Here is a 20,655-nt window from a genome sequence, read left to right as displayed (position 1 = left end):
ATTCTTTTTCGGTAGTATTAAATAATTTTAAAATGTAATTTTATCAAAGTGTGGAAAAACCAGCAAAAAATATTAATGGATAACTAAAATGTTAAGTAATTTCATTTCTACATTTTTGTCAGTGGTTATTTCTAAAGTCACGGGTTCTATCGACATGTACGCAAAATATGAACTGTGCGGGATGAAAACCGTTGCTTTAAAATACAAAACAGTTTTTGTGTAAAATGATAAATTTTATAAATATACACGTAAAAGTATAGTTAATAACGCACTGAAACTGTGTATAAATGTCGTGCTCCATTTTTCCTGTAGATATCTCAAAAATGGGCATTTTTAACATTCAATTCAAGAATGACAATAAAAGAAAAATAGGTACGAGCCCTCTTATGAACATGCGATCGGTCGTTATGTCAAGACCTTGGAGTGGAGGCCCTTCGTGATGTCGTTGCATGCCCGACCTCAAGGATGACGGGAAAAGCGATTATTTCAATTTTCTAAAATTTTCTATAGTGGAATTGAGGGTAACTGGAGTTTTATATATTGTTGAGGAATGGTATGTTATGTGGGGTTGGAAAAATTATGGCCATTCCGCTTAATGCTTGGCTGGGCAGCCCACGATTCAGCAAGTATTCAGGTATATGGTAGCCAGAGGTATTTTAGAAAGCTTAATTTAAGCTCATTGAAGCTTATCCGTGTAGGAAACTTTCCTATTGACCATGGTTCTGGTTCAAAGGTAATCGATAATAAGTGGATGGTAATGTATGGACAATCAATAGGGATTTTTTCGGTAGATCGACATTGCCAGGGGCAAAGTTTTGGCGATCCATTTTCTTAGCAGATCATAAGTTGCTATGTCTTATATTAAGGAACGTTTCTGCTAAATTATTTCAACATTTATTGTCAACCGAAGCTATCGCCCAATTTATACAAACGTGCGTTCCGTTATATCGAGAAGCGGATTCGGATTTACCTGGTGGAAAAAACATATCGTGGAACCGTTGTAATTCATCCAATTTTGCGTGAAATTTCCTGCCGAGTATTCCACATGGATAAATAAATGGAAACGAATATTGCATTAGCCTTAGTACACGCTCCACCGATGAAGCGAGAAACGATCCTCGGGCCGTGAAAGTCAAACGCTGCGGAATCGCCGCTGAGTCGACCATGAATTCCGAAAAGAACTCTCATTCCAATTTCGAAATAATTTATCTAAACTAGTTTGCCGCCTTTTACTTGAAAGACGCATTTCGTCTCTTTTTAAGACTTGCCGACAGACAATCTTTACTTCTCGATATTGCCGTTCTTGCTCAACCACGTAATCGTGTGAACGACACGTACTGGAAAACCGCGATCGTGGATTACTCAATCGGATTCCTCGTACTACGACGTAACATTCCTGCGGTTTATCCGCGAAATCGTAAGTTCATATAGGTTTAAAAAATTGGTTGACTAATATTAGCCATCCCATCCCCATATGAGTCACTGGGAACTCAGGATTGATAACGTGCGCACGAGAACGGCTCGATATCGGGAGCTTCAATAAAAGGGAAAGAGCCAGTTATTGGTATCCTCATTGAACAATGGCATTCTTTGTCGCATTTTCACCTTCTAAATACAAGGCACAATTTTCCACATCAGTAGAAATATTCTTGGATGATAAGAACGAGTGATTTCAGGGTCCTCGTACACAAAACGTTATCAGAAAGGGATAGGAATTTATCAGAAATCATGAAACGCAAACGTATAAAAGTCAACGTGTAAGGTCGTTCTCATTTGTCACGGAATCGACAGGACTTGCACTCGACAACTTTGTCCTCGTGAGCGGTTTTCATGGTCCAGTTCTTCCACGATCTTCAGCCGAACCGACTGAACCCTGAAGAGCCCCCTTTCGAGGTTCTCCAGTTCGCTTCCGGTGAACACTAAGGTCGTTGAGTAGAAAAGCGGAGAAATCATGAAATGACAGGGAATTCATGTCTCCGGAGCGGAATCGGGCTGCGGGGTTTGAAATTAGCCTAAACATCGCAGCGGGAGGCGAGCTCGAAACTTGAAGGCGGTTTTCATACGCGCCTCACGTCCCTTATTCATCATTGTACGGCACGAGGTACACGGGCCTAGAGAGAGCAATTGAATCCGGTTTAACGAGATCGAATGCCGGGCTCGGTTTTTGCCCGCAACCCCTGTCCTTTCTTTTGGCCTCCCGCTTCCCTTTATTCCGCTCTTAAATCATTCCCTGGGAATTCAAGTTCATCATCGGGCCCACGAGAGGTTCCACCTCGCTTCACCTGCTTCCTCCGGTCCCGTCTAAGCCTCGATTAAAATTCAATACTTCCCTCGATAAAATCGTAAAAATTCCGCCGGCGAGATTCCTATTTTAAAAATAAATCCCCCGTTAATTTTTATCAAGCCAAATATTCACAGCAAATCTCCTATTTTAAGAAATAGAAAAAAACATTAAATCCAATAAAACCTTCCAAAAATTTTCATAAATTCAAATCTTGACGGCAAGTTCCCTATATTAAGGTGATATGAAAGGGTTCTATCTATATTCTAAATATATAATCATTCTAAATATATAAAACGTCAAAATATTTATAATACTTTTCTCCAAACTGGATGCACCGAATCGTCGAGAACTTCGACATGTAATTTTGGAGGCCCTAAGGTAGAACGTAGTGTTCGTGAAATTTAATTTTTAATAAAAAATTGTTTTTACTTTTCTTTTTTTTAATGAAATTGTACGAACGCCGCATCCTTCCTTAGGGCCTTCATAATTACATGCCGAAGTTTCCAACGATTCGGTTCATCCAGTTTGAAGAAATGTTTTATAAATACTTTAACGTTAAATATATATAGAACGACCCTTTCATATTACCTTAAAGGTAAATCGGCCTACAATTTTCGCCTCTCCGCGCAGAAATATCAAATAATTTTTTATCATCCAGCTCGGAACATCTACGTGGAATCCAAGAATACCTCGAAGTCCATTCATGTCCATTCACCGCACGTTTCCTGTACAATGGTAGCAAGCAGAGGAAGTGCCATTCCCGCGTCCGTATAAATGTGTCACGTCTTTTAAAAACGCTCAGTTTTGTTTTCGCGTTATCAAGGAGCACACGAGACGCGTCGTCGGTGACGGTCGCGTCTCTTGGCTGATCGGTGAAAAAAGTGAGAAGAAGCCGGTCGACCTGGAAATGACGTGGATCTGCAATCGCGGGGTTGCAGTGCCCGGGGAACGAGAACCTTCGTGGACGGCCAGGATTGCGGAGGAATTCGCAAAACGTAATAAAGGAAGCGGCGTTCGCGATACGTCAAGCGGAGCCATTAGAGCGCGAGAGTAAAGTCTGTCGTGGGCTCGTTCGGTCGCGGGAAAAAGACGCGCGGGGACGGCAGGGAAACGTTTTCTTCGTCTTTCGTTCGATCGGTTCCGCGGAATCGTTACGAGGAATCGACATGCCCGACATCCGGTTAAGCGGAACTTATCGGCTGCCGGATAAAGTGACCCAAGCGCTCGATTCTTCGGCCGAGACGAGCAGTTTCTCAGAACTCCTTGTCGACATGTCGGTCTGTGGTTATCGAATTACAAGTGGAATCTTGAACCATAAAAGACTGAACCCTATGTTTTATTGAAAAATACTGATAGGAGCTCCAGCAAATTTTATATACGGAGTGAATGCGTTGCGCGTATGATACCGTTTTTAACCCTGCCTAATAAAATGACCGAAGTACTTGATTATTCAGCTGAGATGAGCAATTTCTCAGAGTTCCTTGTCGACATGTCGGACTGTGGTTATCGAATTGTAAGTGGAATCTTGAAACATAAATAACTAAACCCTAAGTTTCATTGGAAAATACTGATAGGAGCTCCGGCAAATTTTATAAACGGGGTAAATGAGTTGCGCGTATGATACCGTATTTAACCCTGCCTAATAAAATTACCGAAGTACTTGATTCTTCGGCCGAGACGAGCAGTTTCTCAGAGCTCCTTGTCGACATGTCGATCTGTGGTTATCAAATTGCAAGTGGAATCTTGAAACATAAATAATTAAATCCTAAGTTTCATTGAAAAATTCTGATAGGGGCTCCAGCAAATTTTAGAAACGGGGTAAGTGAGTTGCGCGTATAATACCGTTTTTAACCCTGCCAATAAAATGACCGAAGTACTTGATTATTTGACTGAGACGAGCCATTTCTCAGAGTTCCTTGTCGACATATCGGTCTATAATTATCGAATTGTAAATGGAATCTTGGAACATAAATAACTGAACCCTAAGTTTCATTGGAAAATACTGATAGGAGCTCCGGCAAATTTTATAAACGGGGTAAGTGCGTTGCGTGATAATACCGTTTTTAACCCTGCCCGATAAAACGATCGAATCACTTCATTATTCGACTGAGACGAGCCATTTCTCAGAGATCCTTGTCGACATAATGGTCTGTGATTATCGAATTGTAAGTGGAATCTTGAAACATAAATAACTGAACCCTAAGTTTCATTGGAAAATACTGATAGGAGCTCCAACAAATTTTATAAACGGGGTAAATACATTGCGTGATGATACCGTTTTTAACCCTGCCCGATAAAACGATCGAATCACTTGGTTATTCGGTCGAGACGAGCAATTTCTCAGAGTTCCTTCTCGACATGTCGGTCTGTGGTTATCGAATTACAAGTAGAATCTTGAAACAAAATACTGAATTCTATCTTTTTTTGGGAGATACTGATAGGAACGTTCAGAATTTTAGAAACGGGGTAAACGCGTTACACGTCAATATCATTTTTATCGCTATCTAATAAAGTAACCGAAGCGCTCGATTTTTCGGCCGGAACGAGTGATTTCTCAGTTTCTTGTCAGAAGTCGAATTTCGGAAAATCCCATCAGTGATCGATCTACCGATCAAGGGTTGATTGGAAATGAACGGTTGTGCGAGCGCTTTTTTGACTCCCGTGCGGAGCCGGGACAAAAGCTAATAAAATTAATAGTTCAACGTGATTATTGCAGCCATTCGACATTTCACATCACGCATTTCTATGTCCAATGTACATGCGATTTTACAAGTACATTGCGATTCCGTTCAAAGACCTCGAGCCGAGGAATTCTTATTCGTGGAGATGTATTTTTTCCTTCGTTCAAAATGTAGTTCATACAGGAGCTAAATAATAATTTACAATGGTTTTGACTAAAATATACATTTGAACAATGTTTTGCAGCGGTTCCTTCGTAGGATCTTGATTTCGCGTTTCAAGAAGTGAAAAAATATGCAGATCCAAAGAAATTGGTGGAGGGAAAAGTATGCAATGACCCTGCAAGTGGTCAGCACATACCATTCTATTATTGTTTATGTACTACTTTCGAAGCGGGCACGTATCGTGCAGAGATCAGCAATGCTTTGTACCCTGTGACTTGAAATACTTGACGCTCAATAGAGGGACTGCTTAGTTGCTGAACAAAGTGACCGAAGAATTTGATTGTTCAATCGAAACGTGTCGTTCGTCGGACCTCTTAACGAAAGAATCCGCTTCAAGAATAAATTTTCAATATTTGATATTAAAGCTGACCGCGATTTCTTGGACAAGATCTTGTTACCGGACGCGTAGCTAATTATATTTCAATGTTGAACATAAATTGCTAAAAATGAAATAATGAAAATGATCGTAGAATTGCCTTTGAAACGCGTATTCAAGGCAGGACCAAAACATTACGAGGTTGTTTAAATAATACTACAACCTGTACAGTGATTTGTATAATATGACACCTCCGATGATGACATCATAGACCAGGATCCATCGTACGGACCATTTTAATAATAAATTGGACATAAAACGATCCTATTTCTCGGGCGTTCTACGTTTCAATTTCAAACGATATTTGAGCTCGACCTGCAAAATATGAAAGTAAAAAAGCATTATCCGTCGATGGATCACGCCAAGTATTGAGAATAATTTTAGTACGTGCTAGGAATATTATCGCTTCTTTGAAAATGAACAATTCAACCACTTGTTCTTTAATTGTGCCGATTATGAAAGAAAATGTAACTTCGAATTATTGTATATTAAGTAGACGTACTAAATATGAAATAAATTTATGTTCGTTTAGATTTTTTACTTTTACCACGTTCATATCATTGCGAGGACAATTTTCTTTTTTTTCATGTACGATCTATGCTGAAGGGAGATTCCTTTCCTCGTCGTGATAACTCCTTGAGGGTAATATCTAATTCATTGTAATCGTTTCAGACATGTCGCCGGTGCGGTGGGCGCGCCGGAAGTCCTCGAGTTCCGAATCCGAGAGGAACTGCTACAACGTGCAGACATCCGAGGTGACCACGGAAAGGACCGCCAGCAAAAAGGACAAGAAGAGAATCCAGGAGGAACGAAGACGCGTGTGCGAGAAGAGACACCCGTTGCTGGATCGCGTAAAAAATACGAGACTAAGTTTCTTCAAGGATAGAGATTCGGAAGAGGAGGTGGAGCAGGTCGAGAGGACGCAATTTCGTTCCATGAACGAGCTGAGCCTGCGAGGATTGAACAGGAACGAGGTCAGAAGATCCCTCTGCGAGTCGGACCTGAAGCAAATCAGCGAAGAGGAGAAGATTCAAGCCAGGAGGAAACGAAGATCGAAATCCCAAACGAGACTAGCAGCCTCTTTGAAGAACGGCGAAGAGCGTTCCGGGTTCCTGATGTTCCGGACCCCGGGTCAGCAAAAGTATTGCACGGGGAGCGAAGAGGAGCTGGAGACCCCGAAACCTCGAAGAAGGTGGTGGAAAAGCAAGGACATCCTGTCCGAGGCCGAGGGCACGCCGGAGGCCCAAAGGACTATGAACGTCATGGAGATGTGCGACCCCGAAGTGTCCACCAAGGAGGGCTCCCAGTTCGACACCATCACTCCGTCGAGTTGCCTGGCTGCCAAGTTTAGAGCGATGCAGGACAGGTACTTGAAGAGCTCGACCAGCAGACTGATAGCGAAGATCTACAAGAAGGATGGGAAGGACAGGGAAAAGAGGAGACTGCGAAGTTTCTCGTACGGGACGCTTCCTGGGCTGGAGGAACTAAGGACGAATCCCCTCTTCGAGGATCAGGATCAAGACGACAACGACTCGGGGATCTTGGACAACGATTCCGCGACCAGTTCCCTGCTGGACGATCGTTGCAGCAGCGGGGCATCCGGACTGATGACCAGTGGCCTAGGGGACGACTCTCCCCCGAGACTTCCGCCCAGAAGACCATCTGCCCCGATGACCGATCCGGAAAGGTGCTCGCAGAACTGCACCAGTCTGGAGCATGGGAGGATCGAGGTCTTCCGTAACGACAGGAACGGCTCCGTGAAGTGTCTGCTCGCGCAGAATGGGAGCTCGGGCATCGACCGAGACCCCCCAGGGTCCGTCTTTCAGGCCGCTAACGCGGAACTGATCCAGCGGCAGGGTGGATTGGCCCCTGGGGAGAGAAGAGGACAGAGTCTGAATCGCAAGGAGATCGTCAAGAGGCTTCCCAGCAAGGAAAGCTGCCCTCTTCCCGTCGTCAGGAGCAGATCCTACGGCACGGAGACGACGGTGGTGAAGCTCGTCAAGGATCGTCCGGATCAGTGTCTGGGGATCTTCATCGCGAAGACGCCGGAGTCCAGTCATGGATACCTGGTGGCACACGTAGTGCCGAATGGACTGGCCGATAGAGAGGGAACTCTGAAGATCGGAGACGAAATTCTCATCGTAAATGGCAAACGACTCAGAGGACTCGGCATGGCCGAGGCCAGGAAGGTCCTGGGAGGTGGCAGTGGTCCCGGCGAGGTCGACATCGTCATCTCCAGATACATCAACGCGGAACATCCGCGGAGGCTGAAGGAAAGCAGCGTGGACTACGAGAACATCTGCGTAGAAAGTGGACACGGAGTGATCGTGGAGACCACTACGTCACCCAGGTCCCATTTCAGGAAACACCAGTCGAAGCAGCACCGGGATAGAAAAAGCGACTCGTCCAGATCCATATCCTCGGAGAAATTTAACGCGACGATCGACAGCACTTCTCAGAGTGTCTCGAACTTCTGTACTCTTCCGAGAAGGCCTCGCAACACGGTGTCCACCTTTCAGACCGTGGTCTTCGAAAAGGGACCCGGGAAGAAATCCTTGGGATTCACGATAGTCGGCGGGAGGGACAGTCCCAAAGGAAGCATCGGTAAATCGTAGTTCCATCTGAATCGCAATCTCGAATTTGCACGTCATTACCGATTTGATAGGCATATTTAATTATTCTTAACTCATTCCGTCGAATTCTGTTATCGGTCACGCTGGAATTTCAAGGTTTACGTTCGTTCTCTTTCAGGCATCTTCATCAAGTCGGTTCTACCTGGGGGTCAGGCTGCCGAAGATGGCCGATTGCGAGCCGGGGATGAGATCTTGGCAGTAAATGGACAAGTCTCTCACGATTTAGCTCACCGGGAAGCCGTGCAACTGTTTCGCAACATCAAAAGCGGTCCTGTGGCCTTGCACATAAGTCGGCGGGTCAAACATCGAGAACCTCAGTAAGTTCTTCTAATGTTTCGTATCTTCTATGAGAAGTCAGTGAGAAGTCACTTGGCCATTTACATTTGATGCTTTTGCCATTCATGTTGCCAATGGCAGCTGATAGTCGCCTTTCGAGTGCAAAGGGTTAGTCGCTGTTGCATTTAACGCCCAGATTCAATTTGAGATGACACATTCCCAGTATTCTTTATTTTGTAAAAAATATAAAAATGTTCATGTAAAATATATTCATACTAATTCTCGTGTTTCAGAACATTGAAGGCGAAGTCGTGCGCCGACCTTCTATTGGGTGACTCCTGAACGAACTCTTCAGAGACTTCTCGACCGATCTGTACAACAGACCAAGAAGAGAACGAATCGAGGGACGTTCCTTGTACATATTGTAAATGTGTAAAGAACCCACGCTAATAAACGTGTTATTTAATAACTCGAAGACGTCGAGCGTTCTCGTTAGACTCCCGTCGGCTGCGGATAATCTGATATAAAATCTTACGGAAACTTTTACCCTGGAAAGGAACTATTAGAACATTATGATCATCTCCTGAGAAACTGGAGTTGGTATTGGAAGCTTTACAAGGCACGTTAAATAATAATAAACCGACTTTAAGAACCGCAGGGAATAAACGACGACTCCACCGTTCGTGTTAACCTCATTTTATACAACATTATATAACATACAACAACAACTAATCGCATTAAACCTTTAAATGGGCCAATGTGTTGCATTACTTCTAGAAGGCATCGTTCAACGTACAACTTCGTTAATACACTACAAATCTCGCGAATACCGTGTCCCAGGTGTGAAGTCGATACTCGTGCAGGACACTTACCCCACCGTTCGCGTTTCGGGACACCGAAGCCAAGAACTTACGCGTATGCCTGGCCGTTCGCAAATCCAAAACGCATTTCCGCCGTATCGCTCTTAAACTTCGTAAACGCGCGAACACTCTACCCCAAAACCGGTCAACGTCGATCCAGCAATCGCGCCTGATTTCCCGTATCTCATCGAAAGTGGCCTACTCTTTATTGTCTGCTATATAAAAGTCATATACAATGAATTCCGTGCGTTAACGTACTCGTATAAAATCTTAAGGGGATAATGAAAATCGGAGAACGCGGAGGGGGACCAACGCGTACGAGAGGGAGCTGATGAGAGCTTCGGCGCCACCGAGCGAGATAAATTAAAACGAGCGAAGGAAAGGAAGGAGGAAGAGAGAGAAAGAGAGAAACGAGACGCCAAGATCCGGAGATCCTGTTCGCGAGAGACTAGAATCTAAAGATCGTTCGCGCAGGAAGAGGAGCCCAGCAGCGGTTCTTGAAGAGCACTTCCGGCCGGAGCTACTTCAGGTTCCCGGTCCTCTTCTTCGGGGCTTCTTCTTCTTCGGGAGGTCTTCCTCAGTACGGCGCGGACTTCAAGGCGGCTTTCGGGTACCTAAGGACAGAAACGGACGAAGAGGACCTTAATATACTCTGCGTGTCAGGCCGAGCTTTATTTATCGCGTTCGCGCGGATCCCGCGGACTTCGTTATCCACGTATGCCGGACAAAGTGGCGACACACTTTGGCCATTAATTCGCGGCCTCTCTGGGCCGACGATAATGTGCACTTTTGGCCCGTACCTGTGTCTCCTGGCCAGCTCCAACTCGACCGGTCCTTCCCTCACCGCCTTGAAGAGCTCGATAACTTCCTGATGCGTGTGTCCTCGGAGCACCTTTCCGTTCAGACACAGTATCTCGTCACCTGTGGGCACGCAAATCTCGGTATCAGTAGAAGCCTACGGACTGTGGGAAACGGCAGGGAACGAAAATACCCGACCGACGTCGCCTTAAGGTGAAGTGACACTCTCCTCAAATCAGTCGATTCGAATAAGACACTTTTTTTAAGGGTATTGGATAGAACTGTCCGAAACTTTGACACGTTACTCATGAGCACCTAGGAATTATCCTGACACGTTCAAAATTTAGATTTTTTATAACAATTTTTTAACTTAACCCAGACCAGAACCAAAATGGCGTCGAGCTCTCATATGTCGATATCCAATTATTGAAGGATCTACTATGAGAAACGAAAGTGCCAGGACAATTGTACGACAATTTAGAACACTCTGGTATTCGAGAAACTCTCATTTGAATGGGATAAACTTTTTTTAATTTAACCCAGACCAAAACCAAAATGGCGTCGAACTCTCATATGTCGATATCTAATTATTGAAGGCTCTAATATGAGAAACGAAAGTGCCAGGATAATTGTACGACAATTTATAACATTGGTGTTCGAGAAACTCTCATTTGAATGGGATAAACTTTTTTTAATTTAACCCCGACCAAAACCAAAATGGCGTCGAGCTCTCATATGTCGATATCTAATTATTGAAGGCTCTAATATGAGAAACGAAAGTGCCAGGATAATTATACGACAATTTAGAACACTCTGGTAATCGAGAAACTCTCATGTCAACGGAATAAAGGTAAAAAAAAGTATTTTATACGCTTCTATTCTAAAACGATGGGAATACGAGGTCTCGGAGTAAAAATTTAGTTCACACGAAAATCACAGATGGCGCAGGGTGTCCCTCTGAAGTCAATTACAGCCTCAGAAACCATGAATGCAAGGGATTTATGGAGTTTTACTTAGATTTCATTATAATTATTGTACGAAAACGACAGGTGGAGTATGCCATTTAGTACAATACTCAATTTAATTCGACACGTCGATATAAAAACGAACGTCGGCAACGTAGATATTTAGAAAAACTTGTTTTACCGACGTCGATCAAGTTTCTCGGCGTGTTTCACTTCACCTTAAGGGGATGCGAAAGTGGCGCGTGAGGGATCAACCGTTTATGATACTTTTCTCCAAATTGGAAATCGAATAGTTTCAATTTTTACAACGTGAATACGGAAGGTGGAAGAAAGGTCTGACACCCATAAAATTTCAACGATAACATTCTGAAGAATGTTTATTCGGAAAAAACATCGGTAGGTGATTGCCGCGCGCGGTGGAACTGAAACTTCGATATTAAAGAGAATCACTAGATATTTACTATTTCTTCACGAAATGCTCTTACGCGTCCGCAATTGCTTGTTTTAGAAATAGTTTTTTGTTTTCGCTGTACTATTTCGATTTCACTTGAAACGTTTTCTCAAATTGCCTCAATACAAACGCACAGAGATTAACATAAACGTCAGTAAACTGTAAAAATAAAACGTACGCAAATCGTGTTGATTTAGTATTGACACAAAGATGATTTTAGAGAGTCACTAACTGAAAAAAGAATTGCGATGGGATGCAAATGGTAACGAGCGACGATTTCAACGTCAACATCGCCAAGCCAGAAGCACAGCAACTGACTGACTTCTTAGACAACAAATTGAAATGGAATAACGCTAACAAAAACATTTCCCCATATTCCGTCAACGGTAACGCGCAAAAGTGAGCGTAAATACTAATTATCTGTAATAAAAACAAACAACCAGCGTTTCACGTTCCGAACCGGGTCCCTTTCATAACCTGCGCATATTCACGTACTATCGTGCTATAAAAAGCCCCATTTCAAAAATACACTTAACGAATGAAAAAATACCAATTCGAACACTATTTTTTCCCGAGGTTTCGTAAACTTGAGAAAAAAGGCACCCTATCCGTGTAGAACTTCCCTCGCACATTCGCGGCCAAGGTTGCACTCGCCTGCAGCCATGCAACCCGACGAGCCGTAGAGACCGACTCGCAATCACCGGACAGGAGTCTCGTTGCACCGGATAGCAAACATGCTCGTAATCGAAATTTGATCGCATCGGACGGCGATTTTGAAACTGGAGAGCACGGCAAACGTCGCGAAATAGTATATCGTCGGTAAGTAGTAGTCCCGAAGAAGAGGAGTCAAAGTGGAGCGAGGAGCAGAGCTATCGCGGTTGGTATGCCGGCGACGCTCGACACGGCCAGGAAGGCAAATGAAAGAGTAGAACGCGAGGAGGATGAAGAGGCAGGTCGAAGAGAGGAGGCGAAGAGAGGAGGCGTGCGACTGCTTAGAAATGCACGCGGCGTTAGGTGTCGGCTTAAAGATTCGAGCTGTGTCCAGGCTGGTAGCCGGCGTGAATACGAGAGGCCGCGGATGGACGCGTCGCGACGTCCCCTGCCACACGCTTGCGACATCGGCGAGCAAGAACCACCGCGTCGAGGTGGACAAACTTTTAATTGGTCGCCGACCAGGAAAGCCGATCGCCGAGATACGTAGCGGCAGTTAAACCCGGTGCGACACGACGCCCGATTTGTCCGCGAGCGTTTTCGACACTGGTTGGACAACTCGGCTGAGGATGCGCGAGAAGCCTGACAAATGCATCTACGACGACGACGACGAACCCAAACCAGGGTGGACTTTGGCCGCAAAGTGGAGCTTCGTTTAGAATTTTGCTTAGACAAAGTTCACAAGGTGTTCCTCCTAATAAGGCCTCCGTCCTTTTTCGGTAATTTTGATGATCAGGAGTAGGGGCAGGGATAGAATATTCTACAAGGACGAGCAACAAAGATGGGCGAGGTGCATCGAAGCGGGACGGAACGTCTCTGGGAACACCCACGAGATCGCATGTACCTTGCAGAAGAGACTTGGACACGTCCGCCTGCCCTCCAGGGAAGATCCTCCTGACGAAAATGCCCATTTCGCCTCGGGGACTGTCCCGGCCACCCACGACGCTGAAGCCAAGGCTGGGCCTGCCGCAGCCCTTCTCGAACCTGGCGACGTGTCTCGTTAAGGGCTGCTGCGACTCGGAAGCGGACTCCGCCAATTCCTCGGAGTCCTTCGAGTCATTGATCAGGCACGAGAGAGGCAGGAAGTCGGGTCTCTTCGTGGGGCTCGCCGAGGTCGCCTTATCTTGGACACCCATCGAGCGAGTCTGGCTCGGAGTCTTCCGCTCGTCCATCAGGAAGATGTTCGAGAGGTTCTTCGCGTTCTCCAGGTACTCGTACTCCGCGGGAAGGACGGGTGAGCCTGAGTACATTTGAGGCACCGTTTCCTCGTAGGCCGTCACCAGCTGCACCCTGTTCCCGCTGAAGGACTTCAGGAAGTCCTGGACCTCTTCCAAGCTCTCCAGAGTCCGGAGCTCCTTGCCCTCCACCTCGACGATCTCGTCGCCGAGTCTGAGGCGGCCGTCTCTGAAAAAAGGAGAGAACTTATTCGGTGATCCGGAGCAAAAGCGGCTCCAAGGTATCCGGATGTTCGTTAACGGAGATGCGACCTACCTGTGCGCGATCCCATCGTTCTCCAGCTGCACCACTATATAGCGCAGCTCCCCTAGGCGCTGCTGGGCCAGTCGGATGCCCAGGCTCTCCTTGGGGTCCCTCTTGTTGAGCTGCACCAGACGTCGCCGCCTGACCCTTCTGGGAGGCTGGATGATGTCGGTCAGAAACCTCGTCTTGTCCTGCTGCAGCCTGACGCGATGCGGCGAGCTGGTGAGCTGCCTGGATCCACTCTGGAACGCGCTCAGGTGGTCCCGAGGGAACGCGGGCTCCTGGGCAGCGGCCGGGATCTCGATCTTGTCCAACGTACACGCTTGATGTATGCTGGGCAAGAGTCTCCCTGAATTGCTCTGGTGCCACCTGAACCCGTGAATGCCGTCCGTCGGCTCGCAGCTCTCCATCGTCGAGGGGGTCCCGGCGTCCTGGTGCTTTCGAGGAGCCGACTCCGAGTCGTGCTCGGGGTACTCGCTGGGAGTCGAGCTCCTGATCGGCTTCTCGATCTCCGAGTCCAGAACGCTGCTCGTGTCCGAGCTGTCGGCGCATTTCAGACTCAGGGCCTCGGTTTCGGAAGCTGCGGCTGACTCGCCCCTCGGCCCGTCGCTGTCGTAGCCGGACTCGTTCGAGCTGACGTAATGCGAGGATAATCGCTGCTCCCCGCTCGGCGCCGAGTTTCTCCTAGGACCCCTCAGCGTGGCCACGACGTCCAGATCCGTGCCCAGATTGGGCAGATCCGTAATCCTCGCGGCCAGATCCACCTGATCCTGGCCGGTCTCGCTCCCGGCCAAATTGGGACCACCTCTGGGAGTCCCCGGACTCCTCGAATAAGGACTGTACGAGGCGTCATCCTGCTGGTATCCGGCATCCTCGATGCGCTCCAAATGGCCGGGGTTCAGGCTGTACCTGTCCTGCTCGCACCTGGCAACGCTCACCGGCCTGCCCCGGAATTCCGAGTACGAGTTCCTCGACAGCCTGGCCGCCTCCTGGAGCCTGCTGAAGTTGTTTCTACTGCGCTTCCTGCCCAGAGTCGTGGTCCCGTCGTAGGACTCCTCGATCTTCAGGGCCGGGAAGTGCTCCTCCGAGGCCGTCTTGAAGAGCCTGTCGTCTTTGGCCGACGAGAGACCCGTTCCGTGTCGCTCCTCCGGCAGGACGGACAACTTGGAGCGCAGGAACGCGTACGGGAAGCTGGATTTCTTGGCCTCCCTGAAGTCGCAGCTGCTCGACTTCTTCAGCACCTCCACCCTGCTGTCTCCCGCGAAGTCGCAAGCCCCGAAGTCGTTCACCGTTCTGTCCGCGACCACGCTAAGCGGCTCCACGCCGGTCTCGAAGACGTCGTCGTCCTGCTGGCCCGTCAGATTGTCGCAGGACACCGTCTTGTCCTTCCTCTTGATCTGCAGGTCGATACCCTCGGACGGATCGTCGCCCTTCACGTACGTCGGGCTGGTGTTCAGCTGACTCGTACTGCAGCTCCTGAAGAGATTCTCCTTCTCCGAGGTCCGCAGCTGGTCGTCCTCGTTTTGCGACCGCCGGTTGCTCCTCGACGAGTTCAACATCCCCGTAGAGCCCATCCTGATGAAGAAGGACTTGAACGGTGATGGCGATCTCTGAGACCCCAGAGATACCCTCCGCTCGGGCTTCCCCTCGCCATTTGGCGTCGACTTTTCCTCGACGCTGTCGAGCCTCTCCGGAGTGCTGGCCACCGTTTCGCGGGATCCGGAACGGCGGAAAGACTCTATCTTCTTGCTGACTCGACGACCCCAAACTCCCAGACCTGGAAAAATTAAACGTTCCTTTGGTTATCTACCGATCTGCGTCTTGCATCGGTGCTTAATACGTAAATAAGTGGGGAAGTTATTATAACTCATGCAGAAAACCCCAATTTCTCTATTAAGGGTGCCCCTAAATTTGCAGTATCCTCTGAAACTGGTGGAGGTTGTCGAGATTGAAAGTCGAAACTTCCTTTTTGACTTTTCCCTGAGGTGATTATTTATCGAGTTATTCCTGATAAAAAAGTGTGGGATTTAACCGGGCCAGTGCCTTGCATCCTGATGTGCGGATACTTCGCAATACTCGGACACTCATTTTTTACTTAATTTTTCATTTATTCTCAATTCATTATTACGTTAATTATTTACAAACAAATATTCACTTAATTAATTAGGAAAAACATACGACTTCGGAGGTATTTCAATTTTATAATTTAAGTTATTACCATAGTTTTGTAAAAAAACATTAACGTGCTAATGAACTAAGTATAAAAGAAAATGAAATAAAATAGCCAAGTTTAATAACGAATAATTCGGTAAGTAATCATCCGAGGGAAATGTCAAAGAGAAAGATTCGACTTTTCAATTTGGTCAATTTCCACCAATTCCAAGGATGCTAAGAGTTCTAAGATACACTGTACATATCAGGTTCTCCAGCTTCTCATACATGACCAAACACCCTTAAGAAAAACTTAAAAATTAAATAACTTTATTCCATAGAACTGCGGTCGTGTATGAAACCATCTCTGAAATGTAGGCTGGTATTCGCTTTCCCTCCGTTGGAAAAAGTCTTCGTGTTCAAAGAGACCCGGGCAAGGGGTGACCAGGGCGACCCGGAAGTCTGCACTCCCTTGCTAACAAAAATGTCTGACGTTGAGTGACAGCTCGCGACATGCGAATGACGTAATGGCTCCTGGCCCAATAACAAGCACTTCTTTCTTCCCGGGGCTCGGGATGCATCCCAATTAATATACTTTTCGCATGAGGTCGGCGCGCGGGCCGGGACGGGGATGCGTCGCGCGATCGGAATTCGGCTACCGATTTCGCAGCAGAGGGGGACGAAGAAGAGAAGAGCAGACCCCAGCGAAGTCCCGATCGAGGTCCCCGAGTGGCGGAGAGTCGACTCGAAAAAAGCTGGGAGGCGCGCTCGACATATGGTCCATCCTGGTCCATCCTGGTCCAGCCAAACCCTCCCAGGAAACGCGGTGGCGATCTGGTTCCGCGTATTTTGGGACTACTTTTTCGGGACGTGTCATCAAGGTGTACAGTTAGCGGACCCCGTATGGCCTCCCTACGGGAAGCGTCATTGTCAGGCGGCTCAGGTATCGGATACACGTGTTTTGCGATTGGCCATCGGCCCGTGGTGACGACCGGTGGCACCGGCCCCGAGCGACTCTTCTTGGCCCTCCTCCTCCCCCGACATTTCTGGGGGTTAAGGTGATACGAAAGGGACCTCAGTTATGACATTTATCTCCGAACTGGGTGCACCGAACCGTTGCAATCTTTACAGCGCGAATACAGAGGCTAAAGGGAAGATTCTGACAACCACGAAATTTCAATTTTTTTTTTTAATTTCCTTATAAATATTTTTCTAACATTTTGTATAAAAAATGAAATTTCAGGAGTTTCAAGGCCTTCTTTATCGCCTCCACATTCACGTAGTAAAGTTTGAAACGATTCGGTACACCCAGTTCGGAGGAAAGTTTCATGAACGATCGACCCTCGGATGCCACTTTCACATCCCCTTAAGGTGATATGAAAGTGTGATATATACATACCAAAAAGTCAAAATATTTGTAAAACTTTTCTCCGAACTGGGTACACCAAATTATCTAAAACTGTAACACGTGATTATGGAGGCTCTAAGGGAGAACGCGCTGACCGTGTAATTTGCATGAAGTCGTGTTACCCATGAAGTCGTATCGTCAGTACGTAAATACGGCGTAGTTGTATTTAATGAGTGTCGGAACCTTCCTTAGGGCCTCCATGTTCATATAGTAAAGTTTCAAACGATTCGATACAGTAGGTTCGGAGAAAAGTTTCATAAACAGGACCCCTCGAACGCCACTTTCGTGTCGCCTTAAGGTGATGTGAAAGTAGCTACACAGAGGCCTCGTTGATGAAACTTTTCTCTGAATTGGGTATTATCCAAATGTTTCAAAGTTTGCAACGTGAATATGAGGGCCATAAGGAAGGTCCTGGCACCCATGAAATTTGAATTCTTTAAAAATTTGTTTATAGATATTATAAAAATGTTGTATTTAAAATGAAACTTCATGGGTGCCAGGACCTTCCTTACAGCCTCCATATGTGCGTTGTAAAGATTTAAATTATTCGATACACTCAATTCGAGGAAAAGTTTCATGAACGATCGACCCCTCGGATGCCACTTTCACATCCCCTTAACCCTTTCGTTATCTTGGACGAGATATCTCGCGACCCACTACTGGCCGATTAACGCTTTTGACGAGATATCTCGCGACCCGATACTGGCCGATCAACGCTTTCGACGAGATATCTCGCGACCCGGTAGTAGCCGATCAACGCTTTTGACGAGATATCTCGCGATCCGGTAGTAGCGGATTAACGCTTTTGACGATAATCTAGCTTCCTAGCAGTAATATTTTGACATTCTAGACAAATTATTTTGTATTCTGACTTTGAGTTTTTATGTCGCTTATGGTATGTCTTGAGCATTATGTTGATAAACATTGAAGCTAGATTATCGTCAAAAGCGTTAATCCGCTACTACCGGATCGCGAGATATCTCGTCAAAAGCGTTGATCGGCCAGTATCGGGTCGCGAGATATCTCGTCAAAAGTGTTGATCGGCCAGTATTGGTTCGCGAGATATCTCGTCCAAGGTAACGAAAGGGTTAAGGCTGTCCCGAGAGTCGATCAAAGCGACGATACGCACCATTCGATATCGAATTCTACAGGAGTATTGAACTCTTCCCTACGAAGTTTCCTTACCGACCGCAACCAGAACCGCGGTTTCTAGACGAGACTAGTGGTTCCGATGACGTAGGCCTGGTTCACCAAGTCCCGCCGAGGTCCTGGTAAAAGTGAAGTGGTAACGCGAAATTAAAGCACAAATCACGTGACAACCTAGTTTTCAGACGGTCCCGTGGTGGATCGTCGATTTTACTGGTCGTTTTTACCCGTGGTTTCGCAAAGTGAAATTCGGAAGCCAGGAAAGGGACCTCTTCGAGATGTGTCACCAGGGGAACCAGGACTCTTTGTCGCCGGAGTGATAAGCCATCTGGAGAACCGTTTTGCCAGGTGCTTTTTAGGCCACAAGTAACACGGAACGACCCGGTGACGAGATCTCGAAGAAAAGAGCCAATTCTGTGACGACCTCACCCGGAACCGTAGCCAACCGGTGACGACCCAGTTACCGTAATGCATCTCAAACGCCCGTGAAGTCGCGTCCTCTCATGACGCCTTGGAAACGTCCCGTGACGTTTAGCACGGAACGGTAACTCACAAATGAACGGATTGCACGTGTTCGTCATTCCATGAATATTTAGGGCTCATTATTTAGTCCGCAACCTTTCCTTTTTTTAAAGACCTCGCCGCGTTCGCTCCTTCATCTCTACCTTCGCCGACTAGAAATCCCCGCTGAAGAATGAGCGCTCCTATGGTCTCGTAATTTTGTCCAATTTTTGGATACTCGGCTTGATCCTCATCATTCAGGATTTGATTCGTCTCGCATTCGCCCTTTCGGCGAGGACATTCGTTATCGATTATCGCCGTGGACCAACCTTCCCTAAATTCTCTAGATGAGTTGAAAAGGGCACTCGGAGGAGGTACCATTTTACCATGGGCTCTCAAATTTTGCAACGGCCGGTAATTAGAGATAATAACAATGTTGATGTTTTACGATTTGGCAGGATTTAAGGAACTGTCGGCGTTGTAGGTGAAACGCAAGAAATTATCACAAAGTGGCCTCGTCGGATATGTCACGTGCGTTCTTGGCAATTACCCTCCTTTGGGGCGCGCTGAAAGAAACCTTTACCGAGGTCCCTTTTGAAATGAGAGCTCTAACGGGCGTGTACGTGTAAGTACTCGTTACTGTTGGCAGTGAAAGGCCGCAATAATAAAAGATTAGCGGTATTCCTTTGCTCCGGCAACGGGCGTCGCAACGCCTCCGCGTTTGCGTGCTCGCCATACCTTGAGACCCTAGATAAAAAAGGAGTACTTTTAATTTCCACTTCGTAATTTACTTAATAAAATAATACCATTTACCAGGTGATAACTTCTTTTAAATCAAATTAGGTAAACCGACACGCCTTTCGAAAGATACCCAGAAACATTTTTTCAGGGTTATGCAATTCTCTTATAAGTAAACAATTAACTCGTGCTTTACGCTGGTGCAAGATTTTATCCAATGCTCGAATATCTCGTGCGATTTCAAATCATGAGTACCCTTTAGACCATCTACCACCCCCTTCGAAAAGCAAAAATGTAAATTTCGTTTTACACATATCTCATAGATTCCAACAAAGAACATTTTCGCAAAATCTCATGCTCCTCGATCTAACCGTTTCCAAATGAGCTTGAATTTTCAACCCCGAATGTCACCCCCTTAAGAGCCGAATTAAAAAAATCCCGTCTTAGTAGATACGTTAGGTCTTAACGAGGTCTTTTCCGAAATTTCATATTCCCATGTCCAGCCGTTCGAGCTGGGCGTTGATTATCTCCAAGACAGCGAATCAGTTAAGATTTTCTACGTAGAGAGTAAAGATGAAATAAAGCGCATCTTCGGGCCCGACAAATGACAATACCGAGCATTTCGGCTCGGTGCGCTCCTAAACTCGAGTTATTTAAATAAATTATCATAATGGTCCGTGACCGACATAGAGACCCCTTAAGGATGGCCCACAAATAGGTGCGTCAAGCTAGCACGGCAACATCCCAATACACGATTTCTGAATGCAGAGGAATTATGTGCTAATTATGTGCTAATTTTGTGCTGAATTAATTAATTTTGTACCCCCACCATTTTTCCGAAATTTGAAATTTCAGTGTGGCCGTGCTAGCTTGACGTCAAGCCAGCACGTTCCCATCTCAAACAAGACAAAAAGTTAAAAACAAGTACACCAAATTGAAGGGCAAATTATGTGCTAATTTTGTGCTGTAATCGTT

General features: G+C 46.3%; 2 protein-coding genes across 8 annotated transcripts in view; one reads left to right on the top strand and one right to left on the bottom strand.

Moving 5' to 3' along the window:
- Positions 1–8,947, top strand: part of LOC105704495 — a 54,552-nt gene extending 45,605 nt beyond the window's left edge. For all 3 annotated transcript variants that reach the window (XM_012433767.1, XM_012433768.1, XM_012433769.2), the window contains exons 3-5: positions 6,236–8,167; positions 8,315–8,513; positions 8,766–8,947. In XM_012433767.1, coding sequence (XP_012289190.1) covers positions 6,236–8,167; positions 8,315–8,513; positions 8,766–8,814 — 2,180 coding nt within the window. In that variant the 3' untranslated portion in view covers positions 8,815–8,947. The remainder of the gene's footprint in view (positions 1–6,235; positions 8,168–8,314; positions 8,514–8,765) is intronic.
- A 205-nt stretch (positions 8,948–9,152) lies between these two features.
- LOC105704494 overlaps positions 9,153–20,655 on the bottom strand; it is a 90,533-nt gene continuing 79,030 nt past the window's right edge. For 4 of the 5 annotated variants that reach the window (XM_012433762.1, XM_012433761.2, XM_012433765.1 and 1 more), the window contains exons 3-6: positions 13,749–15,513; positions 13,102–13,661; positions 10,133–10,253; positions 9,153–9,946 (exon numbers count right to left, since the gene is read on the bottom strand). In XM_012433762.1, coding sequence (XP_012289185.1) covers positions 9,910–9,946; positions 10,133–10,253; positions 13,102–13,661; positions 13,749–15,513 — 2,483 coding nt within the window. In that variant the 3' untranslated portion in view covers positions 9,153–9,909. The remainder of the gene's footprint in view (positions 9,947–10,132; positions 10,254–13,101; positions 13,662–13,748; positions 15,514–20,655) is intronic. The other variant, XM_012433766.1, reaches the window with a different exon arrangement.

Source organism: Orussus abietinus, unplaced genomic scaffold, assembly GCF_000612105.2.
Source record: "Orussus abietinus isolate OABI.00-Male unplaced genomic scaffold, Oabi_2.0 scaffold52, whole genome shotgun sequence".
NCBI classification, from domain to species: domain Eukaryota; kingdom Metazoa; phylum Arthropoda; class Insecta; order Hymenoptera; family Orussidae; genus Orussus; species Orussus abietinus.
This window is presented reverse-complemented; position numbering and strand designations above follow the sequence as displayed.